The following is a 21220-nucleotide window of genomic DNA, read 5'->3' on the forward strand; positions in this document are numbered from 1 at the left end:
TGGTTTTGACATGTCTGGCAGTTCTTCCATGGCACTGAAGAAGTGTCAGCATCTTCCATAAACTAACTCCTTAAAGACCAAGCAGCAGTGAGCTTGACCAAGGAGGTTAGATCTGCTCAAACTTTTTTCCTTGAATAAAAGGCATAACTGTTCACTCATCCAACCTGCCAAGGCTGTAAGTTCTGATCACTTGAGTCTTGACATATCCCCCCCAAAGAGGAGGGTACTTAATAAAAGGAAGTGAAATCAGTCAATAATAGGATATCTCAGACCGAAATGACATTAAATGCTTTTTATTGATCAAAAATGATAAAACATGGAAATTGAATTCATTAAGCAAAAGCAGCTCTCCAGGTGAAGCTGCTATACTTTGTGCTAAATAACCTTATGAACTGAGAGTATACAGAATACATATAATATGTAAGTTATCTCAACAGCAAAGGAGAAGGAGTAGAATACAGTTTTTCAAGGTACAATTTGGTCAAGTGACAAATTTAGTTGCTCAAAATTTCTAGCCCTTGTCCATCTAAATACCTAAATTCAGTATAGTTCCACATGTGTACATTCAGTATATACATACTGAATTCCCATTTTAATGGAAGCTACATTTTGGAAAAGTCTTTAATTTCACATTTATTTGATGTGCTACTCAATTTTTTAAAAATTTGTTTTTCATATATGTATGCATGGATGCATTTATACACACTTAAAAAACCCCAAACCTTTGTTTATAAGTTGAGGGTTCATGCTGTTTTTTTATTAATATTAGTGAATTTCAGCTATTTCTCCTGTGTGTCTAAGAAACTTTATATGTTCTCAATGCACCCACACAGTTAGGTGGGTTGACAGATATGTCAAAAACACTTTATGAAAAGAGGGAGGTAGCTCATGCGAGTTGGCAACCTTTTGTGCATTATTTCCTGTTTGAACAGGCTGCCTCCCTTTGACATCTTACAGTCAAAGATGAAAGGAAAACTTTACTTTGAAGCCTAGTGAGCACAGTTGCACATTTACTATAATCCACCTTCAACTTGGTTTATTGGAGTTACTAATGTAAGATGACAAATACCTTACACCCTGTACACAGCATTAAAAAAGTACTGAAGAAACATTTGATAGACAATATCTTTTTCTCAAATGTTAAACATCAGCTTCTATGGGATACATTTCCAGAATGGTTGTGTTATCACTTGATAAACATTCTAGGCCAAACAAACAGCACAAATAACAACAATGTTGTCTTTTTTCCAATATCTGTATCAATTACTGGAGGCTAATCCTAACATATATACTACTTAAGGAGGGGGAAGAAGAGAATTCATGACACATCGCAAAGAAAGAACTACAGTATCTTAGTTTTAGGGATGATCTTAAGGTGCAGAAAGAGGGGACTCTCTAGAAGGTGATGGTGTGGTTTCTTCTGGTGGAAAAACAGTAAGGGTGCAAGCTCGAATGCCACCAAGGGACTCTGGAAGATCAAAAACCTTATGCCATTCATCTTTATCTGGATCATATTTCTGCACTATCTCTACCATACAACGATTATTCCAGGAATAGCCTCCAACCACATAGATTTTATTTTCAAAGACAGCAACCCCAACATCACTCTGCCCTCTTAACATGGCAGCAATAGGGGTCCACTGGTCAAGAATAGGTGAATAGTATTCACAGCTTAGGACATCATCATAATCACTTGTTCCTCTGAAGTGATTGCCACCGATGACGTAGAGCCTTTCTCCAACTGTACACATGCAATGCAGACCTCTGACAGTGGTCATTGGTGCTTTCTGGATCCATTTGTCAGTATCAGGGTCAAAGCACATGAGCTCTTTTTGGAAAGTATCATGAGTAATTCCTCCTAAAGAATGAAAATAATAGGTGTGAGGTAAACAGATTATTTTAAAAATGCAAAAGTAAGTAAAGGCTGTCTGTCTTAGATAATTAACTTGTATCATATAATATGATATATTATAGCTTATTAGTAGTGTTCTTCTAAATGTATGCCCTCTATCAATGCTTTCTATGAATTAAAAATTAAGAAAATAACAATTCTATTTTTTTTTAAAGCTTATATTATTGCAACAACTTTCTCCAGTGGAAACCCATGGTATTTAAGATGCATTACTGAATACAAACATATTTTTGTCACTGTTTAGAGTTGGGTCTTCAGTAACTCCCAGTTATAAAGCATCATTTATTTAGTTGTTTTTTAGTGAGTACCCTCTGGGTGCTGAGCATTGGACGAGAGCACTTTAAATTATAGGTGCCCATTTCCTCACTTGCCAAATAGGAATATCTACTCTAGTTATCTCATCAGAATTGTGACATTGAAAAGAAATATTTATTGAAATACTTCCAAAAATTTGGAAGTCTTGTACAAACATACAAGCTTATAAGAATATTCTGAATTGTTTATTTTTGTAGAAATTTTGGAGGATGGAAAAAGGGTGGGTAATGTCATCTGCTATCAGAATGTGTACTTTAAAAGCTAAAGATTAGAAAGCTGAATGTAGGTGGAATTTTATATATGCAGCAGTTTGTTGTTGAGCTGTTCAGCCCACATCATCTACAAAGTATATTCTTAGATCACATGTAAATAAGTCTCTATGATGAAAGTATCAGATGATATCTTGTGTAGACAAGGGAGAGAACTAAGCCAATCTTCAGTCATAGAATTCAAAACTCTATTCTCAGGTGGCCAGATGGCAATCACTGGTTTCCTCTGCTCTTTAAATATTGTATACATTTTCAATAAAAAACATAAATACTTTAAACATATTTACATTTATGGTATTTATTTTTTATATATTTTTCTGTGCTTTACAGAATGCACAGAAAACAAAACAGGGTTTTTTAGTTTGAAAAATTATCCATAGTTCCTAACGTACTTTTGATTGGAAAAGATAATTTCTCCAATATATACCAATTATACCAAAGCACCACTAAAACAAATCTTCCCCAAGCAGATTTGGAACTCTCATTATCATGGTACAGCAGCTACACACATAATATAAGTAGATAGTATAAATCATTGATTAATGGAGCATATGATTTTTCTGGATGGCTCTTTCAATATAATACATCCCATAGTTGCTCATGAATTTAACACCAGAAACCTGCCAATCATACACTATAGGCATTTCACTGAGCCTTCTTGATTACAGATTTCATAAGGCAGTGTTCAGAGAATCAGATGACAAACATCACCTTAACACCTTTGTTCTCTAATGTAACTGCCAGCCTGGCACTGGCAGGCCTTCAAATGGGGAAAAACTGTCCCAGGTATTCTGTGCCAAGGTCAAATGATTAAGAACCTACCTAACAAAGTTAGATGTCAATTCCAGAGGTAGTCATTATATTAAAGTAAGACTTATTTCTAATTCTACAATTTGAGAATGAAAGTTGTTACTATGACACTGTGCATAAACTGTTTTTGAATTTTTAAATGGACAACTATATCTGTATGTGCCTAAAATACAGATAATCAGCACAGAATTATTTTTGCAATGACACCACAGCAGAACCCCATTATAATGCTGAGGAGCAAGTAAACATATTACAGGTTATATTGAAAAAGAGAATGAATATTATTATGCATTATTATGCTACTGAAAACATGTTTTATGCACAGTGACCTTATATGTTATATTATGTATTTTCTCACATAGTTTAGCTAAATTCTAAATAAAATTAATCAATTGTTGCTATAGAGACCATGAATGGTGTTTATTAGAATACAAAGTATGAGAGCTAGAAAACAAACTGAGGAATCTGAACACTTTCAAAATTCTAAGTTATACATTTACAGCAGGATTGGTTTGCTGCTAGTCTTCTAAAATTACAGAATGACCAAGGCATTTATACGTAAATATACACACAAAAGTATCTTCTAAAATCGACATAATTATATTTTGATTATCCATTTTTCTAGATCATTATTATTACTATCACTATATGGAAAGACCATATAGTTAAAAGCTTATTTATTATACGTAATTCACATGATAATTATTAACCTGAAATATACATCACTCCTCCATACACAGTTCCAGCATGGCCATAATGGGGCTCACTCATTTTGGCAACATAGGTCCACTCATTTGTTCTTGGATTGTAACATTCTACTGTAGCTGTTACAAAAGAAAAGAAAAGGAAAGAAATGATTTTTAATCTCAAATTTAGTGATTAATATTTTCTTTTAGGTGAAATAATAATAATATCTAAGTACTTGAAGCATATCTACAAACATGGGAGACCCAGGAAGGTTCATGTAGTAATTATTGAAATTATGTTAATAATATGAACCATTAATACACATTACATTAGATAATGTGAGAAAGTAATAAATTTCTGTTATTACATAAAGTGCTAAGATTTTTTTTTTCTGGAATTTTATTATGCTTTATAAATTGATATTTCTCTAAATTAGGCTCTAAAAATGCAGGGAAAAAAAGACAAAAAAAAAACAGAAGGAAGCCAAAACACCTCAATTCAGGGTCCCCATGTTGGCATACCATATAGGAACAAACATTAATGTATAAGAAGAAAAATTTTAAATTGAAAAGTATCCATACTGCCTGGTTTATGTTCTAAAGCCTATTGCTTTTCTTCATGTACAGACTACAAAACGGACATCGGTGTTAATTCTCTATGTTTATACTTTAAAGCCAATAGTGTACATATACCCATTACCATTGCAGCTAGTACTACTTTTTACTTGAATATGGTGGGCTGCATAATAGAAAGTTAAGGTCTCTATTAAGGGTATTTCCTCTTGGTAATAAATTTATCATCCTTAACATAAAATATTTTGGAGAAGTGATATCAACTGACTCAAACATCTTTCAGTCAATCTATTATAACCACAAGAATAGAACAATGACAGTCAAGACCAATTGAGGGCAGAAAGGTTGTTTACAAGGACTCTGGTCCAAAGCCTGAAGTCTAGATTGACTTAAAGAGTTAATATTATTTATTGCAGACACTGCTGATTGCGAATCCAATTTCTCTTCTACCTGGACCCTTTTGTTTTACTAACAGAACTACAACATTGCTCAGGCAAACAATGAACTAAGCTAAAAACAAAATGCAGTAAAATGCAATTTATCAAGTTCCCTTGAAGCTTTGATTTACCATATGTTATAGTTCTAGGCACTAACATGCAAACAGATGTCTATTGAATGGGGCTATAAGATCAAGCCATTGGAATACGATCAGCAACTTGCAAACCAATGCAATCCTAGTGACCAACGTGTGAATGAGATTTCATACTTAAAAATAACATGCCCACAACCAAAGTGGGGCAGGGGGAAGAGATAACTTTTCTGCTCTATTCAATAATTTCATTTCATCATTAAATTCAGTATGCAAAGTACTTTCTCCTCCTCCAACCACACCTGTATTGTACCACTTGTCATATCTATTGACTTCTTCCATTTACATTAGCTTTTAATTTTTAGTCTTATTTCAAAAGCTTTTACTATTCTCATTTTGATCTATTGTCTGGTTGACTTTGTTAATTGCTTAAGGCATGGATTTTTACCAACTCTATTTCTTCTTAAACCTTCCATCAAATAGGATCCTGCAAAATCTTTCCCCCAAACAAGGTCTAGTTCCACAATTAATAACAAGTTAAATTGCCACATATCCCAATACTGTTTTTGACTATTTCCAGTCACTGGATATCTCTTTAAATGTTAATTTCTATTTGCCTTTGGCATGACTTTTACCTAAACAATGACAAAAATTCTTCTGAAGATACACTATATTCTCTCATTCTCTCTCTTTCTCTCTCTCCACTTAACAGAGGACCTAGTGCATTGATTGGTACTTAGCATTAGCAGACTAATTAACAGAAGGATTTTAATGATGAAATAATCTAATCAGAAAAGGGTTTTTAAACACTACCAGACATCATCTTCTTCGTCTATTTGAAGCCTGATAGGATTCACTATAATTTTCTACTTCTCTTTTCTTTTCTTTTCTTTCTTTTTCTTTTTTTTAAGTTTTTGGCCGGGGATGTGTTTGAACCAGCCACCTCTGGCATACGGGGCCGGCACCCTACTCCTTTGAGCCACAGGCGCCACTCTCATTTTCTACTTTTCTTAATGTAAAACTCTGCCTTAAACTTTGAAATTTCTAAATTGTAACTGTTTTTCCTTATGATGCTATGATGTAATTCCCAGTAGTTTCCTCTTATTCTTTTTACAGTGGAGATAGAAGTTGAATATTCACTTTTTATGATTATTGATTATTCATATTTTTCTACATAGAAAGCTCATGTTCTTCTTCTGTCAGTGAAGAAAACTATCAACTGACTCAAACATCTTTCAGTCAATTTATTATAATCTCAAGAACAGAACAATGACAGTCAAGACCAATTGAGGGCAGAAAGGTTGTTTACTAGGATTCTGGTCCAAAGCCTGGAGTCTAATTGCATTTTTCCCTAATAGGAGTTGTAATAATTTACCTATACTTTCTCATACAGAAGTTTCTGAGTGCAAGATGGCTATTAACCAGCAATAACACAGTAACTACATAACAGTTTATCATCTCTAAACTTCTGTTCTTCCAAATAAATAATCTATCTTCTTTAGCTTTTCTAGTCTTTTAATCTTTACCGTAACCCTTAGACTTTCTCCTGGCAGAACGTCTGTTAGCATCATAATACCATAAATGGTATTTAGTTTTAAAATAGAATGCATCTAATTAAAAGGTAGGTACACATGCTCTTATTTCTATTTTACATATTTAAAATCCAGTCAGATATAGGTTAGTGCCAAAAACTCTGAGGGGATGAGGGGACAAGGGATGATGCAAAGCAAGGAGTTGCCAACAAAGCAGTCTTTCCATCACTCTGTGAGAGTTGAAAATGGTAAGGCAACTAGGAAAATCTAGAGCAAGGGTCAGCAAACCTCAGCCCACAGGCCTAAATCTGGTTTATTGCCTATTTTTGTATGACCCACAAAATAAAAATATGAATGGTTTTATATTTTTAAAAGGCTCAAAAAGAATGACTATTTTATAACATTTGAAATTCATATAAAATTCACATTTCAGTCTACATAAATAAAGCTCTGTGGAGTACAGCCTCACCCACTTATTTATGAATTGTCAACAGTAGCTTTTATACTACAACAGCAGTCAATTAATTGCAACAGATACTGAATGGCCCACAAAGCTGGAAGTGGATTCTTTCTGGCCCTTAACAAGGCCAGTTTGCTGACCCCTAATCTACAGAATCAATTTTGGTAGTCTGGTGGCCTAGTTGTTTAAGTTAGAGAATCTCCCCAACTTAAGAATCACACTTAGGTTGGTTATTTTACATGTATCAGGAATTCTTATTTCCTCAGATGATTCCATGGGAGTTCCAAATTCACCACAAAAGATGATATGAACTTTTACTTTTTTTTTTTTTTTTTTGCAGTTTTTTGGCGGGGGATGGGTTTGAACCTGCCACCTCCGGTATATGGGGCCGGCACTCTACTCCCTTGAGCCACAGGCGCCAACCAGAGTTTTACTTTTCTTTAAAATTAGGAAAGAGATTAGGCCTGAAGAAAACCATTTAAACAATGACGATTTCCATAGAAGTGGTGTGGACTCTAGAAACCTAGAGTGCTTGTTAATGACTAAAAAAAAAAAAAGAAGTCCGCCCAAAAACCTAATCCATTAAAGGATATGAGGCATTTGATAAATTTTAGTAATTTTATTGTACATTTACTTGAAAAAATTCTAACATTTTTCTGTAAGTTATTCATTATTTGAGAACTTGACCTATTAATATTTAACTTAAGTGAAAGATATTTGAGCTGTCATATTTTTCTTCAATATAGAAAACCTCAATGTTAGATTGATTTCTTATATGACATAATTTTGAAGGATGCCAGAAATAACCGTATCCTTTTTCACTGAAGTGACAGCTACTCTAAGCTTCTACTACTTTACCATTATAACCACTGTCAAAGGAAAGCAGAGCTTCCAGGGAATTATATGCTAGCAATTAAACAGGCTCATGCACATGTGTACATGTGTGCATGTGCACACACACACACTGATGAGCATTTTTTTTTTTGAGACAGTCTCACTTTGTCACCTTTGGTAGAACGCTGTGGCATCCTAGCTCACAGTAACCTCAAACTGTTGGGCTCAAGTGATTATCTTGCCTCAGCCTCCTGAGTAGCTGGGACTACAGGTGCCCGCCACAACACCTGGCTATTTTTAGAGATGGGGGGTGGGGGTCTCGCTCTTGCTCAAGCTGGTCTCAAACCTGTGAGCTCAGGCAATCCACTTGCCTCAGCTCCCACCATGCATGGACTGTTGTTGTTGTTGTTGTTTTTAATGTACCATGGCCTTAGATTTTCCTTTGGTTCATACATTCTGTTAAAGGATTTTAAAAGGCCTAATGTATTAGTATGATCCAAAAAATTTTACAAATGTTTCCTCTGCTTTCTGTTTATAATTATGTATTGCTTTCTGTTTATAATTATGTATAGGCAATGGTTCCTGTATGTATCAAGAATAAATGTTGTTCTGGCACTAATAAACCTATTAAATTGTTAAATGACTTTTTCATCAATCTACTTTTCCCAACACCCACTCCTACCATCCTTTCTATCTACATAGACATATGAATGTGTCAATGTAATCAGTTACAATTGGAATGTTTATTATAACAATGTTAGTGTGTGTGTGTGTGTGTGTGTGTGTGTGTGTGTGTGGAAAAGGAGACTCCATAAGAAACCAAAAAAATATTTTGGGGGCAGGAGAAAAGTTAAAAATTGAGTCTCTGGCTGGAATATTCATAAATATAGGCAAGAGTTTGTTTAGAACCAAAATCTACTATCACAGGAAAACACTGGGCCCTAGGAAAGTGAAAGGGGCAATTGATAACAAATTCTTTACTTATTTATGTAATGAGAAACTTTAGTAATGAATAGAATTCAGATGAATTCATTGACATTGTTCTTTGGGAGCAGGGGTAACCAGAGCAAGTTACAACAAGTTTGGTTACCTCAATAATACAGAATGTGATAAGAAAAGACAATCTGCTTCTTGCTTTCATTAGAGTATAACATAAAAGGAACCCAAAGAAGGTATGGTTAATCAGAAAAAATTAAGCCTCTAGCTTCTTCCCTTTGTGTCATAACTCTTTTTTGTCTGAAGGTTCTCCTGGAATCAAGACTCTCAATTTGAATGCACTTAAATTGATAATATATATTTTTTAATTTCCATAATATTTTAACTTAAAATATTTGGCACAGATGAATTTGATGGGTATTCTGATTTTAAGAGAGGCATTCATTTTCTACAAAAGTTTAGTTATGTATAGTTGGAGGAGATCATTTCAAATGGAATGAAACATCAAATAATTGGTCTATAATGGCAACTGAAGTTGATCCTTGGTATGGACTCTGTTTATTTTATAATAAAATATACATTTTTTTGAAAAATGCAAATTATGAAATAAGATAAAAATGGACTTATATTTACCATCTAGATGGGTGCTTTTTTAAAAAGGTCATTACCCAAAACAAACGAACCAAAAATAAACAAAGGGGAAAAAAGAATTTAAAAAAGAAGAAATAGAGTCATTATCCTTAGATTAAACTTTGGGAATTTTATTTTTAAAGCCTAAATGACATAATTAAATGTTTAATATGAATTTAGGAGTAGCACAGGGAAAGTATGATTCCTTTGTTTCTTTTCACTTTCAAAATGAAATAAGAAGACCATGTTTAACTAGAGATAAAGGGGGTTTCTGAAGATCATGAGCAAGAAGGCCTGTGTATGAGCCACTTGACCAACACGGTAGACTACTGTGTATTTTTACATGAGTATAACATAGGAGAAACTCAAAGGCGGGGGCTTATAAAAAGGTAACCTCCACCTTCTAATAACTACATATTAACAGAGGGGATAATATAAATAAGCAAACTTTGACTTTGAAAAACGGAGCTATTTCCTTTGAGAAGGTTCAAAATAACCACTAACTACCATGGTTGATTACCTGTAATTTCTGAACTCTTAAAGATTATCTTATATAAATGGCTTTTCTAAGAAACAACCAAATAAATATTTGTACCTTCTGAATATTTCCATAAACCATAAATTTAAAATAGTATAATAGCATGAAGATAATGTGAGTGGGTTGACTGATGAGACCTAAATCACAACTCTAGACTAGGGGCACTAAAAATGCCTCAAAGGCTTTTTAAAATTCTTCCTATTCAAATGTTTTTGGAAACCTTTGTAGTCGGCGATTATGCCACCTAGTCACAATCTAGGAAGTTATCGAATAAAATATCACTGTAACAGCAAAGGGAAAAATCTGTGGGTAGAAAAGATCAGTAATATAAATTTCCTTATCATTATGGAGCCTGGGATATTGATCAACTGTAAGGACTCTATTTATAACAGAGAATAAAAAGAGTGACAAAAGACCAAGCAATAATGGTAATGGCATATATGTCAGTCATAATGTAAAATACAGTCTTCCTGACACTTTTTGGGAAAGATACACTATTATAATTTTCTCTAAAATTAAAAGATGACACCTTTTAATGTTAATTTATATAGCTAAGGTATTTCTATGTTATAGTTAACTTTGACCAATCTTAATTAGGAAAACAAAAAAATGATTATCAAATAAAGCTTACTAGACTAGGTTACAGCAAAGAAAACTATGTTTGATAGAGGGAGGGTTAATGGTGGGACCACACCTATGGAGCATATTGCAAGGGTACAAGTCTAATCTATCAAGTATTGAACACAAATGTCTTAATACTGTGATTAAATAAATGAGGCAAAAGCTATGTTAATTAGAAGGATGTAAGCACTCCAATTTGTACAAATAATCAACACATTAAATCCCACAAAGGCATAAATGTATTCATGATCTATGTATATATGACTTAATTAAAAGAAAAAAACAAAAATAAAATAAAATAGAAAAAACTACGTATTTCACCAGAGAATGATTTTTAAAACTAATAGTCATGGATAATGATATTCATAGTAAATAAACGTTCAATAATATTGAACTTTGTACATTTAATCTGTAAAGAAAATTATCTTTACAATGTGACCTCTAAGAGGTAACAAATTGAGTAAAAGAAGAAATTACAAAAGTCCTCTGTAAGGCAGGATTTTAACCTGTTCAATAAAATACTATGTGGGCTTTCAAAAAATGGAAAATAAGGAAACATTTGAAACTTCTGTCTAAGACTTTATTAGGAGTTCAATTAGCTAAATATACTTTTCAAATGAACCTTCAAAATATATATTACATGAATACAATACACTGTAACACGTTTATTTGCAAGATATAATTTGTGCCCTGGCCAATAAGATCTGCCCAGATAAGGTACACAAAAGGTCTCTGGTATTTTCTAAGAAAAATACTTAAAAAATAAAATCCTAGCTATCTTTTTTCTCTTTAATTTTTACAGAACTTCTTAATTTATGACTGAACAAGAATTTCTGGGTAAAGAGAAATTTTCCTTTATGTTTAATATAAATGTACACACTTACGCAGTTCACCAGCTGCATTTCGCCCACCAACTGCATACAGATATCCTTTGAGGGCACTTAGGTGGAAGAAGGTGCGCTTTTCATTTAAAGATGCAACCTGCATCCATTTATTATATCGAGGATCAAATCTGAAGACTGTATCGACTGCTGTTTTTCCTTTTGTGTCATAATTACTCTGTCCACCAACAACGTAGAGGAAATTTCCAATAACGGCAATGCCGTGCTGATACCTTGGGGCGTCCATGGGGGCTAACGATTTCCACTCATGGGCCTTTTCATCATACATGCGCAATTCCTTACTGACAACCAGCTGCTGCCTCAGCACTCCTCCTAGTGTAACCAAATGAGTGGTGTCAGACCGAATGGCAGTCCTATCTGACTGCATAACTGGCTGCATGTATGGCATCATTTGGTAATTGCTGGCTTCCAATAGCAAATTCACGCAAGTATTGTCAGTTCTCATGAAATCCACCGTTTGCACGTAATTAATGAGCTCCTGTGGTGTCATCAGTGGAAATCGTATGTTCTTCATTAATTTTGCAGCAAAGTCCATCCGAGGTTCTTCCAGGCGAAGCCAACGACAGGTGGCCTTAAAGAGCTCAAGTTCAGTGCAGTGCTTAAGGCTATTACTGGAAAGCACAAAGGCAAGACGCTCGAAAGGAAGTTTCAAGAACTCTCCAGTGCTCAGCAATGCAGGAAAATTCTTCAAGACGAAACTGTTAACGTATTTATCCACTTCTGTCAAATTGTAGGTGTTGGCAATCCGCCCTACTTCGACACAGTTGTCTAAAGTGACCTATTAAGCCAATTTTAAAAAATTAAAGCACTACTTTAATAAAATATCTCAATAACACAAATACCTGTTCTAAATAAGAGTAAATTACATTTTAATGCTCATATTAGATATTAGATGCAAATAAAAATTCTTATCTAAATGTATCAATGATCTAAAGAGAATTCAAACCACCTACACCTAATGACTAAAAGAAAATGATCAAAGCCAGTAAGTTAGAATTTACTCTAAGAAACAGTGTTACAATTTGACTTGGCCGAAACAATTAATTTTCTTTTCTCAAAATGTGTCCCCCGACCCCAGGCGGTGCCTGTGGCTCAAAGGAGAAGGGCGACCGGCCTCATATACTGGAGGTGGCAGGTTAAAACCCAGCCCTGGCCAAAAAAAAAAAAAAAAAAAACTGCCAAAAAAAAGTGTCCCCCCCCCCCGGAAAAAAAAAAAAAACTGTATTGGTAAAATTCTTACCAGATGGAAATTTGAGGAAAATAGTGAATTATTCTATTTTGGTTAATGTCAATCCATTTCTCAGTTACGATTCTTTATTTTATTTTATGTTTTGAAACAGTCTCAAGCTGTCACCCTGGGGAGAGTGCTGTGGCGTCACAGCTCACAGCAACCTCAGACTCTTGGGCTTAAGCAATTCTCTTGCCTCAGCCTCCCAAGTAGACTACAGGCACCCACCACAACGCCCGGCTATTTTTTGGTTGTAGTTGTCATTGTTGTTTGTCAGGCCCAAGCTGAGTTCCAACCTGCCAGGTCCGGTGTATGTGGCTGGTGCCCTAGCCACTGAGCTACAGGCGCCGAGCCTCAGTTATGATTCTTAAAAGTATTACACAGCTAGCAGATCCACAAACAGAAAAATTCTAACCCTCCACCCAATATTTCTCTTTCTTGTAAACAGGCAACATTCATTACTATCATTCATTTTGGTTCCTTCAAAAGTTTTCTCATGAATAAAATAATTTAATAGAACAATTAGTCCTAGGATGAAGTTATTTTACACATTATTTATGTGGAAATATAAGCAAGGGAATGGATTTAAGATCGGGAGGGGTGTACCTACATCAAATCATTCATGTGGATGCAATTTTGACATCTATGATGACTGCTTCTGTCTGGGCAAGGTCACTCTTTTTTTTTTTTTTTAAGACAAAGTCTCACTTTGTCGCCCTCAGTAGAGTGCTGTGACATCACAGTTCATAGAGCTCAAACTCTTGGGCTCAAACAATTCTCTTGCCTCAGCCACCCAAGTAGCTGGGACTACAGGCACCCACCACAACACCTGGCTATTTTTAGAGATGAGGTCTCACTGTGGATCAGGCTGGTCTTAAACTCATATGCTCAGGCAATCCACCCACCTCAGCCTCCCAGGGTACTAGGATTACAGGCATAGGTAGTTCTTCTTAACCTGTCTCTTATTTTCAGCATACTCTTGCTCTGTCTTGGGTCAGAATGAGCCCAAAACAATTTCCCCAACACAGAGTAAAACATAATTGGAAATCAGGCAAAGGAGAGAAGCAATAGAGAGGCCCTTCTCAGTAGAACCTCTTTTCAAGGCTCTAATAACTGGTAAAAAGGAGAAATGAGAAAAAGTATATCAGCAAATATAGTACCAGGAATATATCACACAATAAGCCTAAGGTACAGATGTTGGGGTGTGTGTGTGTGTGTGTGTAAATACCAGAGACAGGTCACAGGCAAAAAACTCAATTTGTTTTAAACTTTTGTCAGAGTGTTTGTTCATAACGTCACACAAACCTCATCAATGTATTGTTAACTTCATAACTGTATTGTTAACACACTGGCAAATGGTTAACAGAAAACTGGCTAATCCTCTTATTGACATCTTATTTAAAAGGTAAAATGACACTGAAAGCATTATTCCTGCACTTGAAATAATATCCCAGTTAGGATATAATACCACAGAAAGCTCTAAGGTTACCACATACACTTGGCTATTTTCAAAGATTTGTTTACTCAAGAAGAAATTGTACTCTTTTAAGTAGTCTATTTGCTTTACAAAATTCACCAAAAATGTTTCATGCTTATTATACTTAGTCATATGTTTTAAAATATCTGAAATATAACTGTAACACAAAAGAACTAGGAAAATAAATTAGCAAATCACAGGCCTGTAGAAATGTACTACTTAATAATATCAATACCTTGGATTTCTAATGTGGTTAATAAAAATTCCATTTTAATCTAATTTCAGTAGTGGCAGATTTGTGTCTCATAAAATTTTAAGCTGTATAAATGGAGTTATACTCAATACTTAATTGCCTACATCATCCTGGAATGTAGGGACTCCAGTTTAGGGTAATGGATTCACTGCCTTAGAAAAGTAAGAAATAGGCTCAGTGCCTGTAGCACAGTGGTTATGGCGTCAGCCACATACACCAAGGCTGGTGGGTTCGAACCCAGCCCAGGCCAGCTAAACAATGACAAATGCAACAAAAAATAGCCAGGCATTGTGGTGGGCACCTATAGTCCCAGCTACTTGGGAGACTGAGGGAAGAGAATCACTTAAGCCCAAGAAGTTGAGGTTGCTATGAGCTGTGACGCCATGACACTTTAACGAGGGTGACATAGTGAAACTTTGTCTCAACAACAACAAAAAAAGTAAGAAATAAGCCTTTCTCATGCAAAGGGAATTTGCACTTTTGAACATGTTTACAAGTGTAATTAAGCAAAAGTTGATAACATAGATATAATTCCCAAGTATGCAGATTCTTATAATTATTGACATGATTATTGATAAAAAACAATAAAGAATGGGTAGCTTAAATGGGCAAAATGATACCACCAGTTGTTTGTCACCAAATTTACATCTAAACTTATATTATTTAAAATAGACCAAGATTAAAGATTATACCAATTATACCAAACTGTATAATTTAGACATGGTATCAATGTATTTAATCCATTCCCCTTTCCCTCTTCAACTATATCCAATGAGAAAACAATTCCTAAAATAATAGGAGAATGAAACCTACATTTTATGTAAGGGCATTTGAAAAATGTCCTCTAAATATCAGTACATTCATGTGCTCACTTCTGCAGCACACATACTATATATCAGTACACTCATATATACAGACACACAGGACTGGAAAAGACTCTGACAGACCATGTAGTCAAAACACATAGCTCCCTGCTCTTTTCTTAAAAATTGCCAAAGAATGGTATTTTATAACCTTTTGAATTGCCATTTTCTTGATAAAAGGACTAAGTATTTTCTGTGTCTCACATATAATGGCTACCACACAGTGGATATATAATAAAGGTTAAATCTTACAAATATCAAAAATACAAAAATTAAAGATGTGATGATGGATGCAATTAAAAATAAGATACTTGTTGAATTTACATAACAAATTACTAGAACCTCATTAATTTAAAAATGAAACATAGATAAGAAAAATATGTAATAGAATATTAATTTGCATCAAGTATATGTCATCAAAGGTTAAAAATTAAACAAAAGATATCATCCTGGGGAAAGATTTTATGAAGAACACTTCAGTGGCAATTGCAACGACAACAAAAATAAACAAATGGGACTTAATTAAACTGAACAGCTTCTGTATACCTAAGGACACAACAAATAAAGCACATAGACAACCTTCGGAATGGGAAAAGGTATTTGCATATTATGACTCAGACAAAAGTTTCATGAGCAGGATCAACAGAGAACTCAAATTAATCAACAAAAAAGAGCCAATAATCTCATATTACTGGGCAAGAGAGATTAATAGAACCTTCTCTAAAGAAGACAGATAAATGGCTAACAAACATATGAAAAAAATGCTCATAATTCCTAATCATCAGAGAAATGCAAATCAAAACCATCCTTAGATATCACCTAACCCCAGTGAGAATGGCCCACATCACAAAGACCCAAAGCTGCCGATGCTGGCATGGATGTGGAGAGAAGGGAACACTTCTACACTACTGGTGGGACTGCAAACTGATACAACCTTTTTGGAAGGAAGGATGGAGAATCCCGAAAGAACTCAAATTAGTCCTCCCATTTGATCCTGTAATCCTATTACTAGGCATCTACCCAGAAGAAAAAAAATCATTTTATCATAAGGACATTTGTACTAGACTGTTTGTCACAGCTCAATTTACAATTGCCAAAATGTGGAAACAGCCTAAATGTCCACCAACACAGAAACAGTTTAACAAGCTGTGGTATGTGTACACCATGGAATACTATTCAGCCATTAGAAGAGATGGAGACTTTACATCTTTTGTATTAACATGGATGGAGGTGGAACCCATTCTTCTTAGTAAAGCATCATAAGAATGGAGAAGCACAAATCCATCCAATGTATTCAATTCTGATATGAAGACAATAGATGACCTAATACATGGTGGGGGTGGGGGAATAAGGGATTAGGGAGAGGGGAGGAAGGAGAGGTTTGGGGGTTATGGTGTATGGCACATATCTTGAGGGAGGGACACAATTATAAGAGGAAATTTACCTAAAAAATGCAATCAGTGTAACCTAATTCTTTGAGCCCTTAATTAATATCAAACAATAAAAAAATTAAGCATAGAATATTGGGATTAAATAAGAAAAGTCTACAATAAGAGTTAACAATATAAGCAGATCAAAACAGAGAAAATAATACTAAACAATTTTTGGAGAAATATAGGATTACTCTATTATGGCTCATTTCAATCCACTTCTCAGTCATGTTTCCTAAAAATGCCTCATCTAGCACCAGCTCTCTAAACATTTAGCCTAGACAGTACTAAAAAATGGATCCATGCAGTAACATATAATGTAATTTTTATATGATAGAACACTATATTTTTAAAATATAAAATATGAAGTTTAAGTTTATTTTTTAAATTTCTGAGTATAAAGAACTCTAACTTCATCTGAATTCATTTTAGTTCTCCAAAACCCTGGCCAAAATTCCAAAGATGGTACACTTAAAAACAGAGTTATAACAGAAGTCAATCCAAATAATTATATTGGCAATTAAAAGGATAAAGCAGGTGCTGGGAGAACTGAATATCCACATGTAAAGACTGAAACTGGAATGTCACCCTTCTCCACTCACAAAAATTGATTCAAGATGGATAAAAGACCTAAATTTAAGGCATAAAATGATAAAAATCCTCAAAGAAAGCATGGGGAAAACCCTTGAAGATATTGGCCTGGGGAAAGACTTTATGAAGAAGACTCAATTGCAACAACAAAAATAAACAATTGGGACTTAATTAAACTGAAAAGCTTCTGTACAGCTAAGGAGACAACAACCAAATCAAATAGACAACCTACACAATGGGAAAGGATATTTGCATATTTTGAATCAGACAAAAGCTTAATAACTAGGATCTACAGAAAATTCAAATTAATCAATGTAAGAAGAGCCAACAATCCCTTATATCACTGGGCAAGAGAGATGAATAGAACCTTCTCTAAAGAAGACAGATGAATAGCTAAAAAACATATAAAAAATTCTCATTATCTCTAATTATTAGAGAAATGCAAATCAAAACCACACTGAGATACCATCTAACTCCAATGAGAATGGCCCACATCACAAAATCTCAAAGCTGAAGATGCTGGCGTGGATGTGGAGAGAAGGGAACACTTTTATAGTCCTAGTGGGACTGCAAACTAATACAACCTTTTTGGAAGGAAGTATAGAGAGCCCTCAAAGAACTCAAATTAGACCTCCCATTTGATCCTGCAATCCCATTACTGGGCATCTACCCAGAAGTAAAAAAAATCCTTTCACCATACGGACACTTGCACTAGACTGTTTACTGCAACTCAATTTACAATTGCGAAAATGTGGAAACAACCTAAATGCCCACCAACCCAGGAATGGATTAACAAGCTGTATTATATGTATACCATGGAATACTATTCAGCCATCAAAAAGATGGGGACTTTACATCTTTTGTATTAACCTGGATAGAAGTGGAACACATTATTCTTAGTAAAGCATCACAAGAATGGAGAAGCAAGAATCCTATGTACTTAATTCTGACATGAGGACAATTAATGATCTAGTACATGGTGGGGGGTGGAGGAAAAGGAGAGCAAAGAGAGGGAAGGAGGGAAGGGGGTGGGAGGCCACAGTGTGTGACACACCTTTTGGTGGTGGGACACAATTATAAGAGGGTCTTTACCTAACAAATGCAACCAATGTAACCTGGTTCTTTGTACCCACAATGAATCGCCAACAACAACAACAAAATGTAAATGGATAAAGCAATAAAAAAGGACAAAATTCTTCAACCATGTATGGGAACCTATAAACTTATTTTTAAAATAATCAATTGTTCATTTATGCATCCTTGATATAAATTATTATAAATTATTCTATTATAGCCAAACAACCTTCATGGTTATTTTAAAGGCAGTCCCAACATCCTAATTTTTCAAGTGGTATCTCATTAACACACTGGTACTTACTATTGCTATACTGTTCAAACTATACCTGATATATCCAAACAGTATCATTAATATAATTTGATATTTTAATAGCAGATTTCATCAGAAATCTGGGATTTTTTTTTGGTAAATATCAGTGCTTCATACAAAAAAAAAATCTGATTTAGAAAAAAACAATTCTATCTGCTTTTGTACTCCCAAGGGAAATGCAAAGACCAACCGGACATCTAGTACAAATAATGCAGTAAAATGAATCCATGTCCACAGAAAAAGACTAGGTGGAAATTAAACAAGCTACTCTGGAGGGCAAAGGATGTACAAACATCTTTCTCTCAAGCCTCCTTCCACAGGTGAGACTGTCACAAGATACAGTAAGGGACCTTTTGGTAAGAAAAACAAAGGGATGATTTAAAAACATACATATCACCATGAGCTCTTTTGTGTACATTTTCTCTCCCCCAACCCGACCCACCCCCGTTTTTCATTTTTCTCTTCAGGTTCGAAATGTCATTTCATGTAAATGCTGTTGGTGTCTTCACATTGAAGAATCCTATTCTCTACTTCTTTGTACTTCAAATGTACTTCTTTTATTGAATGTAAAGTTAGTTATTACCATGGTCTTTGCAAAGTTGAACAGCTTGGTCCAGGCTAGGCTTCTCTTCCTATACAAAATCTCAGATGGCAGATAGGCAAGAATTAGTGGTGAAGGTTATCAGAAAGATGATATTTAGAATTTCTAATAACTAGCCCAGCATGGGTATCAACTAATCAGAATAAATACCAAACTATAAACAACTGGTATGGCCATGTGGGTAGTACTCACTCAGTATGAGCCTTGGCAACAGCAGCACAATTCACAATTTCAAAGATGTGGAAACAACCCAAGTGCCCATCAATACATGAGTGAATTAGTAAAATGTGGTTTATGTACATCATGGATTATGACTTAGTCATAAAAAAAGTGGTGATCTGGTATCTTTTGTAACAACCTGGATGGAACTGGAGACTATTCTTCTAAGTGAAGTATTGCAAGAATGGAAAAAAAAATGAAAAAGAATAAAATAAAAAATGAATAGAAAACAAACATACATGCACTTAATACTAAATTGGAACTAGTCAATCAACACTTATGGGCACATATGGAAATAAAACTCTACAGAAATCAAGGAAGTGGAAGGTGGAAAAAAAGAGGTTGGGTTAATTCACACCTAATTGGTATAATGCACACATTTTGTATGAAGGGCACACTTGCAACTTTGACTTAAAATGTATGAAAGAAAATTATGCAACCAAAAATTGTGTACCCCTATAATATTCTGAAAATAAATAAATGAATAAATAATTTTAGAAGATAGTATCACATTTTACAAAAAATGAAGAAATTTTCAAGGGGTTAAAGCAGTTATAATCACTTTCTTATGAAAGATAGATCACAACTATGCCCAGGATGAAGGAGAGAAATGGAGTGGGAACGGAACAGAGTGGGGAAGTGTGATAGAGGGAGGATAAATGGTGGGACCACACTTATAGAGTATATTCCAAGGGTACAAGTCAAATCTATCAAGTATAGAACATAAATGTCTTAACACAATAATCAAATAAATGGAAGGGGGAGACAAGACGGCTGACTGAAGCCAGCTTTCCACACAGGCTCCCATCCAGAAGGAGAGTTAAAGGACAGAAATTTAGCAAGTAACCTGGTGGATTAGAGCCGCACCAAGAGAAAAGGGTGAAGAAGACACATCAACCCTACTGAGGCAAGCTGCGACACCAAGGATACAAACAAAAGGTACAAAATCCATCACCGAGCAGACAGGAGTCCCCTCCCCCATGAGAACGGCTCGGAGTACCCCACAAACAAACGGTCAGAGTTCAAAGGTCCTCCCACTACACTCCACAGGAGAGACCCTCTAAAAACTGGACCTACCTCTCTTACTAGGGTGCCACGGCATTCTCCTGCCAGGCATAAAACTATATAAAACTGTATATATTCTCTATCTGCAATTCTGAGCTCCCAGCACTCCCCTCCACTCTCACTCTGAGGTCTGGAGGCCTGTCTTCCAGGAGTCCAGATTCTTGGGTGATTTCTCAAGGGGTATGGACAGGGCCTAGACTTCAGCTGGTCAGTGCTGATTCTGCAGCATGGGAGTGAGGAGAGGACGGTCGGCTGAGAGGGAACCACACCAGAGCGGCGGTGCCCAGAGGTGCAGAGCAGAGGCCGTTTTTTGGCAATAATAGGGGTCACTCCTGGATATTCCGAAGCCACAACCCCTGTCTCCCTGGGCAACCAGAGGAGACCGGGCATCTTCCCAGGTGGCACCCAGCATAGAACAGATCTGGGACTGAAATGCAGGCCCCGTGAGTAAAGGGTTTGCCTGAGGCGGTACTGGTCTGGGTAGAGTAAGGGGAACAGAAATGCAGGCACAGAGCTGGAACTTCCCAGGGCAGGGCTGACCCAGAGAACCACTTTCCTG

The 21220-nt window shown here is 35.4% G+C and overlaps 1 protein-coding gene across 9 annotated transcripts in view; it reads right to left on the reverse strand.

The window, feature by feature from the left end:
* Positions 1 to 277: 277 nt before the first annotated feature.
* KLHL13 (kelch like family member 13) overlaps positions 278 to 21220 on the reverse strand; it is a 271741-nt gene continuing 250798 nt past the window's right edge. For all 9 annotated transcript variants that reach the window (XM_053580327.1, XM_053580330.1, XM_053580328.1 and 6 more), the window contains 3 exons: positions 11530 to 12325; positions 4017 to 4130; positions 278 to 1858 (listed from right to left, as the gene is read on the reverse strand). In XM_053580327.1, the coding sequence (XP_053436302.1) occupies positions 1371 to 1858; positions 4017 to 4130; positions 11530 to 12325 (1398 nt within the window). In that variant the 3' untranslated portion in view covers positions 278 to 1370. The remainder of the gene's footprint in view (positions 1859 to 4016; positions 4131 to 11529; positions 12326 to 21220) is intronic.

Source organism: Nycticebus coucang, chromosome X (assembly GCF_027406575.1).
Source record: "Nycticebus coucang isolate mNycCou1 chromosome X, mNycCou1.pri, whole genome shotgun sequence".
Classification (NCBI taxonomy): Eukaryota; Metazoa; Chordata; class Mammalia; order Primates; family Lorisidae; genus Nycticebus; species Nycticebus coucang.